The sequence below is a fragment of the Pelobates fuscus genome, chromosome 1 (assembly GCF_036172605.1).
Source record: "Pelobates fuscus isolate aPelFus1 chromosome 1, aPelFus1.pri, whole genome shotgun sequence".
NCBI classification, from domain to species: domain Eukaryota; kingdom Metazoa; phylum Chordata; class Amphibia; order Anura; family Pelobatidae; genus Pelobates; species Pelobates fuscus.
The window spans coordinates 469,285,124-469,297,974 of NC_086317.1; the positions used below are offsets into that span (position 1 = coordinate 469,285,124).

A 12,851-nucleotide genomic window follows, 5' to 3' on the forward strand; every position below is an offset into this window, starting at 1 on the left:
TATGAAGGACAAACACCAGCACACCCGAGAAAAATCAGAAAATGGAAAGCATGGATACAAATTAAAATCACAAAAACAGATTTTTTTTTTGACTGGTTTAATTTTATTAATTATTATACAAGAATGTTACAGTACACTAGACAAGATGCACGCACTTAGACAAGCACAATACAAAAAAATAAACACACAGAGTATTTGTTTAATCATTTATTTATCATGCATGGTACTTATCGAAAATATTAAATTAAAAAAAATCTTATTAAAATATATAAAATGATAGGTTTTAAAATATTAATGTTCAATTAATACATCAATACATTTTTAAAAAATAGGATGTTAAAACAAAGAAAATTGTAATGTAAAATTGTAGCTCTCGATAGATATATTTATCTATCTATCCATCTCGGTTTAAATGGATTTGAACAGTTTACATTTCCTCTTCTTTCACTATTCAAAATTTTGATCTTGTAAAGTGACTTAATTTTATTGTAGGTAAACACAGTAAACATTTATAAATTTGTGTTTTACATTTTGTAATTTTTTTTTATTTTATTTTTTTTATTATTATTTTTTTAAGTACACCAGAGACATATCTCTTGGCATAGGTTTTTGATACTGGATGGGTCAGGAAGTATGAAATTGAGACGGGGAGTGTGTGTTTTTGGGGTCTATTAGGGTGTGCCTGTGTCACCATTTGCATTACGGAAATGAATGCTCAAAATGTGCAGTGTTGCATGGAAATTAAACTTCGGGCAGGCCATGCACAAGCACCTGTGCATGGTCCTAGCTTAAATGACACTATTATGCACAGCATGAGCACATATAATGAAGTGCTCATATTACTCTTGCTGGGGACTGTTCACTGGTGTCCCCAGATGTGGGACACCAGGGAACCATCCCTGCACAGTCCTGCCCGATCTGAGATTATTTAGCGATATTCAGAGGCACTAATTAAAAAAAAAAAAATTAGAAAGGTGGCATATAATTATGCCATTTACACACTGAAATATAGTAAGCTGAAAGTAATTTCATAATTTTTTTTAAAATTTAGGAAAAGTGACTATAGCCAAGTTGGAGATTATTTTTTTTTTGTGCAATCAGCTTTAGGAATTTGGCAATTTCCTTTTAACTTCGTACCAGTTTGTAGTTTAGTGTCTAAAAATCCTATGTGATGAAAGTGGTGAGTATTACACTGTAGATGAAAATGTGATCATATCTATTCGACTTATTTTTTCATTAGCAACTGGAAAGGGCCAACCATTACTTTCATCATAGATGTGATTAAAGCTTTATGCGATTCTTGAAACACATTTGACATTAACAACGCTCTCCAAATGTGTATTGCCATTGCCTTTGTAAACCAGACCCAAAACATTAAATTGCATTTACAGAAGCATAGCAAAAAGACAGACAGAAACAGTGATAGCTCGAACTTATGGCAGAGCAGTGCAGTCATGGTGCATGAAGTTACCCTCATGCACGGCATTCAACAAAGAACCAGATACCAGAAAGAATATATCAGATTGTTGGTCTACAATCTGATAAAACTAAACAAAACAAACAAAAACCTAGAACTATACTAAAGAAGGGAATAGAAGGGAACCCAGGAGAGACAACCAGCACCTAGAAAGTGAACATGTAAGGAAGAGTGTGGTATGTTGTTGGGATCAACAAGAGATCCGAAAAAAAGATGAGACACCGCAAGAGAAACATATGTATGGAGGACCGATTCTTACTTGGAGACAAAAAACTGGGTTCAAGTAAAAGGAAGGAAAAAAACCCACAGCATTAACCTACAAAATGTAACTGGATAATGGCCTGTATCCACCGCAAAGTATTGATGCCTTGATTTAATATCTTTAGATACATTTTCCAAGAGATTAACAGGTTTGGATATTCAAATATAGCACGATGCATATTTTACCGAGTGTGGGCAGTTTTTTTTTTCTTTTCTACTTCAAATTTCATTACAATCAATTACAAAAAAAGCTTTCCTTGAGGTTTAACAATCTAAATCAGTGGTTCCCAAACCAGTCCTCAAGGCACCACTATCAGTCCAGGATTTAGGGATTACCCATTTAAGTCAAAAGGTGATTTATTTTGTTTTTTTTTTTTCTTCTAAAAAAACACCTTGGACACAACTGGGAAACCTCCAAATCCTGGTTTGGGAAGCACAGATCTAGAGTATTGCTTTGTAACCTTGACAAAAGGCAGGCTGAGCATTTTTAGTTCAGAAACACCCAATGTTCCAACATTAGCCAGTGCAGACCTAGGCTGAATTCTTCTGAGAGGTAGAATTTAAAAGGCTTTGAATTTATTCTGCCTAGGCTTATCCCTTGCTTGATTTGACAAACGCCTTAGCTGGCTGAAACGTTGTCACTGTGCTTGATGTTCCTATTAAAGTCCTCACTTTATATGACTTTCAAAGTCCCTGGACCTTTCAAACTATATAAGTTTCTCCCTTTGACTTTCCAATTTGCCATTTTACTAGCAATGGGCTAAATATTTGAGATCCCTGTTCTCACGCCTTTAATTTAAAATATGTTTCTCCTTGTTACCATTACATTCCAAGAGTGAAGCTCAAGTTTGTTATATCTATATCCGGTTATGTGGGGTTAGGATCCTGGTGCCTTCTAATACTGACAGTCTTTGGGACACCTTTCAGACATGCATGATTACAGAAGCATAACAAAATTAAACTGCAAAATGTCCAATGCAGGTACAAGGTCCCATATTAGAATTGAGTATTCTTTGTTCACATAGGAGCCAGCATCCAGGTTTAAAAGGTGTAAGGATTTTCAGAAACTGACTGTGTCTTCCTCCAATAGTTCGTTTCTTGGCTAGGAATGGATTCACCAGCTCATGGGGTCAGTGCCAGGGTTCAGGTGGCAGAATTCCTCCATTAAAAAAAAGGGGTCAAATAGATATGGTCCTTCATGCAGTTCTTACCATCTTTTCATACCTTATAGAACATTTTAAACTAGATTTATCATTATACACCATGTACACTAAGGAGATTTATGTAGTTACCGATTCTGACCAAAAACGAACTACTACTTTCTTTAAAAGTTTGTTTTGGGTTTTTTAAACGAGGCTAATAGAACTTTTCAAGACCAGATTTAGCCTCCGTAAAATTCGAGACCTTACACTGTACATTTTAGTGAGAAGGTTATAGATTTGCTGCCAAAGTAGCAAGGAAATCTGGTTCCATTTCATTCAGCCCTTAACGGAGTCGGAGGAATACACTGGCTTCTCAAAAAGGAGAAGAAACCTCCAAGATCTTTCCACGCAGAGTCTTTACAAGTTCCCGGATCAAGTGGAACTCATAACATTCTCAAAGTGTGACGAGATTCATCTGCCCCGTTTAACCATAGAATAGTGCAGACAGATAACGCTATCCATCTATTGCTGTTCAAAGACCTAATAGGACCCACAATGAACATCCAATCCAAGGGCAGCAATGAGAACTGCCTGATGGTTGAATTTGAAGAGTTTGCGAAAAGGCGAGAATCGAATTGAATGAGAATTGAATGAGAGAACTCCAGAAAAAAAAAAAAAAAGCTGATCAAGTTACCATATATTGATAAAAAGAAAAAGCATTATTAGTCGGGACGAAGTGCTCTTAAGAACATATCATAATTTAGTTCTACAATCGCACACACGAGGAGACTCAAAGAAAATGAAGCAGGTATTAACCTACTTCTACTGATAAAGTAAACTGAAGAGAATAGAAGAGAATAGAAAGCAAAAAAACAAATCTTTCCTACCACAACAGAGACTTACATGCCGGAATCAATGACTCAAACATCCTACAGATCCGATACCACTTTCCTCATTCTATTAATATTTAATTACCTGCTTATCTCTAAACATAACTCGAAACTATTAATTGGGTGCAGAAAGCTTCCCCTTTCTCTACCAATGGGAGAAGGATGTTGGCAAGAACAGAAAAGATAGATACAAAGGTGGTGGTGAAGTTGCAGTTTGCAAGCCACGTACAGAAAGGGGTAGTGGTAAATGGCAATCTCTATGAGAACAGATCTGTACATCAGTGGACCAGCTCTTCATACATGAAGCCAGACTAGTTATGTAACATATGGCCAAAGAAGGCCATAACTTTGAATGTGTCATATGGCGGTTGCAATGCAAAATAAAAAGAGTATGTTGAGGATGTGAAATTCTTTTGGTGGGGACCGAATATGGGTCACACACTTACCATTTTTTGGTAGGTCTTCTACAGGCTCAGTGCCATTTTCAAGGGTTGGAATTTGTTCATCTGCTACAGAATCTGTTACATCTTCGGCATTTTCTGAATTAAATGGATTTTTTCTTAGCTAATAATAAAAGCAAAAAATAAAATATTATGCTTTAACTATCCATAAAAGTAAACACATAACAAGGACTTCAATTTAATTCCTGTGAAATCGATCAAACGAATCAAATCCAGACCACTGAATCCTTCTTACCTGTGCTGGTAAAACCACATATTCAGTGATTCTGAACAGACTCAAAAGATCTCCATGAATTTTGGCCTCAATTTAATATTTTTGAATAAACTTTCATAAATATATATCCGTATTTCAAATATATTGAAATATTTTTTTAAATTTTAAATAAATGTAAAAGTTTACTCAAAAATAAATAATTTTAAAATCTTATCCAACAAAAAAAAAAAAAAATTATGCACCAGCCTAATAAACATAACTTCGAGCAAATAAAGCAAAAGTAAAATGACATTGTAACACTAAATTAAAACCACGATCGAAGATTAACATAAAGCTACTTTTCGAATATGTAACATCGAGATGGAGAGACAGTCACTTTTTATAAACAGATCTGTTTTATTTATCTGCCAGGATAGACAGACACATTCAGATTATGTATACACGGTCCTAAACGGTCACATTTATGACTGTACAGACCGCCTTTATATTGGCTAGGCATTTGTTCCAAAAGTAAAGGTAAAAAATAATGTAACATCACACATTGCTTACTATACCATTTCAAGTTATAGGGAAGAGAAAAATACAATATTATGACTGCATTACTGCATTAAGACACACTACCACCCCCATAATAAACTCATTTAAGTTGTTATGGCGGTGGGAGTGTCTGGGGGCCTCCTTAAGTTCTGGAGTGAACACATTTGGCAACTGTAACTCTAAAGTTGGGAGAAAGATTCTCATGAAAAGTATTTATTTAGGGTTCTATACGTCAGATTTGTTCACTTTTGCCTTACTCTGCTATTAATAGAATAATCTAGATAACGTGATCACAGAATAAAGGTATAAGATCTTGGTCCTTTTCCCCTGTTATAAAGCTGCTTTCATCCATTGTGTTTCCAGTAACAGATTATTAGACAATCGCAATAAATAATGCGTTCCCTTGAGAGGAGTAATTTTACCTTTGCTGGTGAAGCTAGACCGTTATTCAAAGTGTTCTTCTCTACGTCAGGTGTTAAGAAGCTCACTTTTCGTGCACTAGTTAAAAACACATCACAACATTTAATGAAAATGAAATACAATTTAGAAATATGCCACAAAAAAAACCATGATGACCCCCAAAATAAATAAATGAATGATTAGACTGCGCAGACTTTAAAAGAAATTGAAAGGCAATAAAACATGTGACAATATGTAGGTTACTGCACCAATCGTAGATTATGGTCTGGTTTCAGTGTTTTCTTACGTTCAGTTAAAAAACAAAAAAAAAACACAACGCTCCAAACACTTCCAACTGCATCCATCTTCACTTCCTGTAACTTTATATTGATGTTGTACTGTTTCTCGAGCTAAAGGCTCAAGGTCGAGCCTGCACCACATTATCCTAGATGTCATAGTATTAGGTCAACACAATGAGAAAACTACAAAGTCGGTGCATTTTGTACCCTTTCGCCTATTCTAACTGGATCACATAAAAGGAACAATTTCTAGTTAAGTAAATATCTGCCGTGAAGAGCTTTCACATGGCACATGTCCTTTGTGAGTTAGGTGTGTGAAGTTTATTTTGGGAGGGTAAATCTGACCTGTGTAAGCATTAATAGTGACTCAATGTCAATATTAACCAAAGAACACAATAACTCAGCCCCAAAAAGTAACATTTCTATCACGGACAAGGTTATACACTAAAGGAAGAGTTGTCAGGAATTCTACATTAACCAAGTGAATTTCAAATTTAAGGTCAACGTAGACAATGTGGAAAAATTCTCCAGGCTAGCTATGCCTCCAGATTGGCTACACTGGCTCTTGAATGAGAAATTTACTTTAAATTAACTTTGAATTTCTAGCAATTTTTATTCAAATAACCCTGTGGGGTAAACAATACATTCCAACAGAAGCATAGTGTGCTACCAATAACTCTGCTGACGTGTACTCAAGCTAAATACATTGGTGATCGGAATCCTAATAGGAGACAGCCTATTGGCTTTTTTTAGATTTCATATTTAATTAACACTTACTGTTTTAAGAAATTATAAACTTTATACAACTTGTGGCCCTTAAGACAGACATTACATTTCACATCTAGCATTCGTAATGCAACCTCAAAGTGTTCTACAATTTTTCCTATAAGTAGACAGGCCTCTTTAGCCTTTTAAGTACCGATTATGGTGTATTTTGACATCTATCTGTAGCTGAAACAGACCTATAAAAACTATTACCTTTGATTTGTTTCCACCTTAGCCTGTTTGAGCTCTTCAAGTACCTCTTCAGGACCTTCCATAACACCATATAACTCTGGAGGGATAAAAAGGTCTTTGTTGACACTATTCACCCAGCTCTTCTTTGCTCTGTTCTTATTGCTCATACCTAGTTCTGCTAAAATATAAAAAGTTGCTGTTAACATTCATTGCTTTCAAGCTGTGGCCACAAAGGCCTTAGCATGGAGAACACCCTCTGGATTCATTCGTGTTTGTATTGTGCTGGCAAAATCTTCTCATAACCTAAGACTGCACATTTTACTCAAGACTTGTTTATGATTTGGAATACCTGCCACTTCACTCTGTTTCAGATAACTGTTGAAAATCTGTCTTTGAATAGGGTATGCTACCAATATTTGTTTATTTTCAAATAAATAATTGTATGTGTGAATGTGTTAAACATAGGTCATTTGAACATTTAGCACTTTTGCCTGAAAACACTCCACCTACGCGTTACCGTTGCAAAGAACAGGCCAGTCCAGGAAAGTCTTATCTGTCTCGTAATCTAGCATTTCTGATTTTAAAGAAATGTTCATTAAGATATCTATTTGTATACAGTAAATCAAATGCTATAATTGCATCCTCTTTCATCTGTTATTCAAGATGTAACCTCACGCCCAGGCATCAACTTTATAACCTTCAACCTAATCATATCCTTATATGATCCTTATAGTCTTCCAAACTTTGATCTTATCCCACCTCTCATCCCTCACTGCGAAAAGACCAGTGCCACCAAAATGCATGAGTCACTAAGACACTTACTGCAATGAACTCGTGGGCTCCTTTACTCAAATTTTATGACATTTACCTAGACTTCCACAAAGACCTACCTACATTTTGGAAGTTCTGCTACATGTGTATGCATATACTGTCTATTTTTTAAGGACTTTGGTATATCCAACATATACCATATGAGAATGCAGGCCATCTCAATCGAAGCACTTTCAACATCTGAGGGAATCAGATACATAGCTGAACCTTACCAGGAGAGGAGGCAAATTCCATATGCCCTGTTGACACTTTCTCTACAATGTAATTGAATATGGATTAAAAATGGAGAATAAATAAGCGTATTGCTGTAACATTAAAGTCATAAATAATCTTTTCCCGTAAAAAAATCTTCCACCACCTTAGAACATGCTTCATTTCAAACAGCGAGGATCTCACCCACAACCAATTTTTAACACTGCTCCATTTATAAAAGCCTTAAAGAGTGTCTACCTTGGCAGATGCTTTAGCATACTATGTTTTTAGCTGGAAAAAATGGTTTAGAAAGCTTCACAGTTGGGAAAGAAAAACAAAAACAAACTATAAACATTTTTAAGAAGACAACTCAAAACACAAAAAGCAGTCAGTCAATCTAAATACCTATAGTTGTTGGCTTTTTTCGTTTTCGAATTGATGCTCTAACAAGATCTGCTCCATGAATTTTGTCACGGTGTCTCTTTGATTTTGCTTCATAAAACCATTGGCCAGTTTTGTATTTTAGTTCACTCTCATCCTCAACTGCATCCTGTAGATGACTACAAAAGCAAAAAAAACAAAACAAAACCGTGAATCACAACTGCAGTAAAACCTTCGGAGGAATCAGAAGTAGCTTTGAAACCACACAGGAAAGATTGTTGTTGCCATTAGTTTTGTATCTAAACATCTTCACCTCCTCTTAAACCAAATACCATAAGCACACTTTCAATAAAATAGCTATTTTAGTTTAGTAAAGTTGTACATGCTTGGAAACTAAAGACATTCTATTGCTTTTCTGAAATTCTTTACAGATTTACATACAAATGTTTCGATGTAGACAACCAACATGGCTATAGAACCATTAATAGTCTAACTCTAGAACCTCATTTTAAATCTTGCTTTGTGGTGTGGGTTCCCCCCACCCAGCAGTGCCAGTATGTCCTATGGAAGACTGCCAGTCTGGACACCCAGTGTTTAAAGCACACATACTGTAGAATGGTGTTGGAGCGGTGGCGGTAGTAGTAGCTTTCCTAAAGTCAAATTGTAAAAGATGTAAACTGGCAAGGATAAGGCCAACATACAGCCAGCATAACCAAGTCAATATGAACTGAGCCAACATGAATTAGAGGAGCAGAAACGCTGAAGCCAAGACAAAACATACAAAGAAAATGAAAACACGCAAACATTGAATTATAGACCTTGGGTGGCTGGGGGTTTGGCATCCGTTATGAAGGACTAGGGCTTCTATTGCCAACATAGTGGTGACCTCAAAACAACAGAATGGCTTCAAGTACAGCGCATTATTTTTCCCCAATGCACACTTAACGTTATCCCTAGTCTACACACACACACACACACACACACACACGACGAGACAAACTTGCCAGTCTGGTCTTGAAAGTTTAGCATGTGGTAGGTAGGTGGTCACAGCAATATTGTTTTTTGGAGTATTCACCTGCTTCTCCTAAAAGACCCACATAACTGAAACAGACCTCCTTTCACCTCCAGACAGGTATGTTATTTTGTCTCATTTATAAAGGACACTGGAGGAGACCAAACAGAACAGCTACTACATGCAAGTATAAAATATCGATAGACCGACCGGTTTCGCCGATTATTAGAGCCGATATTTGGCATATTTCTAATTGGTATCAGCCTTGTAATTTACAGATATTACCAATACTCACCTCTTCCAGTCACCGCACGCCATCTTCAGCATCCAGCCAATGAGGCATCACATCACAATCACATCACAACCTCACGTCACCCCTACCTGTGAGTGCGAGTCCCCGCATGCGGAGCTCAGCTCAAGGCAGGAAGGTGTAATGTACTGTAATGTACTAGGCTGGCTTACAGAGTGATAGGCGTCTGAATGCTGACAGCAATCACACTCCTATCAGTAACAATACTCAGTGATCCCAGCATGTATTGGCTAGCTGAGAGTTATTGGAGTGTGATTGCTGACAACAATTACACTCCAATCAGTAACACCACTGTACATGCTGATCCCAGCGTGTGCCGGCTGCCTAAGAGTGATAGGAGTCTGATTGCTGTGAGTATGTTCAGTTAATGTCAGATTTGTGTAGAGATTGTATTGCTTTTTAAAAATTTATGAAATAGAATTAGCGGCATTGGTTTATCGAAAATTGTCCTGAAATGTGACCGATAATCTGTATTGTATTGGAATAATGATATTGGTCATCACAACATACGTCACACCAGAGTGAAGGGTAACTACGCCACTTTCCCTATCACCTGCGAGTTTAGAATGGTGGGAAACGCATAATATCACGCCATTAATAAAAATCTATTTTTAACTCTGCCATTTCTGTTTAAATAATAAAAGGTAGAAAAAAAAAAAAAGAGCTAAAGGTGGTCTTCTAATAAAACATTTAATTGAATGGCCATGGGGAGGGGGGGGGGGGGTGAAGGTGGGGAGAGGGTGGTAGGGATTTAAAAAACAATAATAAATAAAAAGATTTTTAAGCTACTGAGTTGTGTGTTGCTAGAGTCTGCAATCATATGAAGGAAAAAACAAAACAAATTGTAATAAAGTATATATTTCAATTACAAACAAAAACAAACACTTCCTATATTGAAAGCTGTAGATAAAAGGTAAATACACAACGAGTACTATATAGCCGACAGAGCAGACTGTATTACAGTAAAAGAAATGGATACATACCATTCTGTACGGACGACGTTACAGCCTTAATATCCAGCGTACGCAGCTCAGAGAACCTACGGCACGGGTTTAAAGTTAAAAGAACTGTATCACGATGTTGACCTGCGGCTTTGAACATGCTGAAAGGTAGAAACCCGAGGCAAATGCCATGGATAAGTAGATTTCAGCGGATCAGCTCCAGCAATCTGTATGTCAAGTGACTTCTTAGCTCACATGATAAAGTAATGAAGAAGAATGCACAGGGAGGTTTAAGGAGCTGTGAGAATTAAATGATTAAGAGATATAGATCTTTTTTTAAATGTTGAAGTGCTAGGCAACGGAGGTTAGTAAAAGCCTGCGCTGCACATGTATTCCAAGAGGAGATAAAATATGCAGTCAGCTGCTGGGAATCTGCTGCATACATAGCAAAATGTTTAGGAGGAAGATTTCAGCTATGTAGATTTACATTTCAAAAAAGGATTTTTTACAGTAATGGAATGCGACGAAGCCCTTCCATGGGGCGCACAGAGTGGTTTATTCCACACATTGTCTCACAATGCAATGTTGGCTGAAAAACAGATGCAGCCGATCTACAGATCCTCTCAGAAACAGCTGGAGATTCTTCGGGCAAACGTGACCGAAAATGTACCATGAAGGCTAGCAAAGCATCATGGGAACCAGTTCTACGACAGCTGGAGGGATAATGTTCTGTCCCAGATTATGGCTACAGGGACAGGGTGGGTAAACGTTGGCATTCCAGACTACTGTCCTATAACGCTCAGCCAGCAGCAGTATAGACTTTAAAGTCCCATTCACCTGAGTGACAAAGCAATGTATGTTTCTGTTTTCTAAGGATTTAGAGAACTCGTTGCCCTTGTTATACATGAATCACAAAGCATAGGCGTTACTGCAGAGGGGGGGGGGGTGAATTGCCCCTCTAAATTGTGCCTTGTCCCCCCCCCTCTCCCTCCCCCCCCCCCCCCCCATGTGCCTCCCCCCCCCCTCCATGTGCCTCACCCACAACAGATTTTCATTGCAATTGGAGAGATCAGATATCTCCATCACTGGTGTTCTATCATATTCTGTTACCCCAGCACTCTGATTCTCCAGAGCTATGCCTTCTGTGACATAGGCTGCCAGTGCCTGGCCCGCTCCCTCTCTCCTCCCATCATTCTTCTGTTAAATTCTGCTGTTATCACTGCTAAGCCCTCCTCCATTACGCCCAGGGCCAACAGCAAAATTCCACAGAGGAATGAATGGTGGGAAAGCCCCTATTACCCCATGCACCCACTACAGCCCCTATCCCCCACCGTTGCACTACAGTCCCTATTCCCTGAAATGTGTTTACATTGCTGCCTAGTAACACCTTTAGCGACAGTCACTCAGACGGCCACTAGAGGGGATTCCTATAAGAGTGCAGCACCAATATTCAACGTGCCTACTCTCTGCAGGGAGGTACTGAACGTTCCCCATAGAAATGCATTGATTAAATGTATCTCTATAAAGAGATGCTGATCAGGGCAGCATTTTGCCATGCATGCGCAATAACCTCCCCAATGCTTTCCTATTGGCAAGCATTGGATTGGCTGAGATAATCAAAACTGAGGCAGGGCCAACCGCGGCATAAAAAAATAAATAAAAAAATAAACATTTTTCCTAAGCGATCTAAGTGGGGCTGGGGACCTGAATAAACAGGAATACAGACATCCCAAGTCTCCTGGTAGTTCCGGGAGACTCCTTCATTTTGCATCCCTGACACCTGCAGAATATGTATAATAATATCACGGAAATCATACACAATCGGACATACAATGTATATCGGGTTGTGTGTGTTGGTTTTCCAGGATATTTTACATGATTTGTGCCCCCCTATCTCACCAAGCAGATCCGGTGTAGTGCTGGCACCACAGAATCAGCCGGCAGAGTGGAAGTGATGACAGCCTGTCACTTCCTCACTGCTTCACAGAGAGCCGCACGGGAGGACTGGAGGGAGGAGGCAGCATGGGGCAGAGGAGAGGCTGGAGTGAGCTTCTACTGCATGCCCACTCCCATCAGCCTCAGCCAGAGCTCCAGGACACAAAGGTAATGTAACATGACGGTGGTGAAAATATATAAAGTACGTGTGTCATTGTGTGTATCTGCCAGTGTGTGTGTGTGTGTGTATGTGTGTATCAGAGTGTGTGTGTGGGTTGGGGGGGGGAGGTGTGTGCGCATGCGCGGAGGGTAAAGGGAGGGGGGAGGGAGTGGCGCTGTAGATGGTAAATAACCACCTCCCTGAAATGCATTTTTCCATGTTGGGATGTCTGGGAATATGTAAATTTAAGAAATCAATACCCAAGAGTTGCTCTGCTTCAACCAGAAGGGACATGTGCAGGAGCAAATTCAAATAGACACACATTGCTTCCCCAATCACATGACAGGAGGCAGCGGCATGCATGGTCTACAGTGGATGTCAAACACCACACTTGCACAATGCTCATTTTGTTATGTCGGATCTGCAGTGATTCTGAACAATTTTAGTGTTGT

General features: G+C 38.4%; 2 protein-coding genes across 10 annotated transcripts in view; both read right to left on the reverse strand.

The window, feature by feature from the left end:
- CREBZF (CREB/ATF bZIP transcription factor) overlaps positions 1–12,851 on the reverse strand; it is a 217,798-nt gene that overhangs the window by 66,071 nt on the left and 138,876 nt on the right. The window lies entirely within an intron of this gene.
- Positions 1–12,851, reverse strand: part of SYTL2 (synaptotagmin like 2) — an 84,140-nt gene that overhangs the window by 33,223 nt on the left and 38,066 nt on the right. For 7 of the 9 annotated variants that reach the window (XM_063431408.1, XM_063431382.1, XM_063431416.1 and 4 more), the window contains exons 3-6: positions 8,066–8,220; positions 6,659–6,815; positions 5,405–5,480; positions 4,217–4,334 (exon numbers count right to left, since the gene is read on the reverse strand). In XM_063431408.1, coding sequence (XP_063287478.1) covers positions 4,217–4,334; positions 5,405–5,480; positions 6,659–6,815; positions 8,066–8,220 — 506 coding nt within the window. The remainder of the gene's footprint in view (positions 1–4,216; positions 4,335–5,404; positions 5,481–6,658; positions 6,816–8,065; positions 8,221–12,851) is intronic. The other 2 variants (XM_063431399.1, XM_063431447.1) reach the window with 2 other exon arrangements.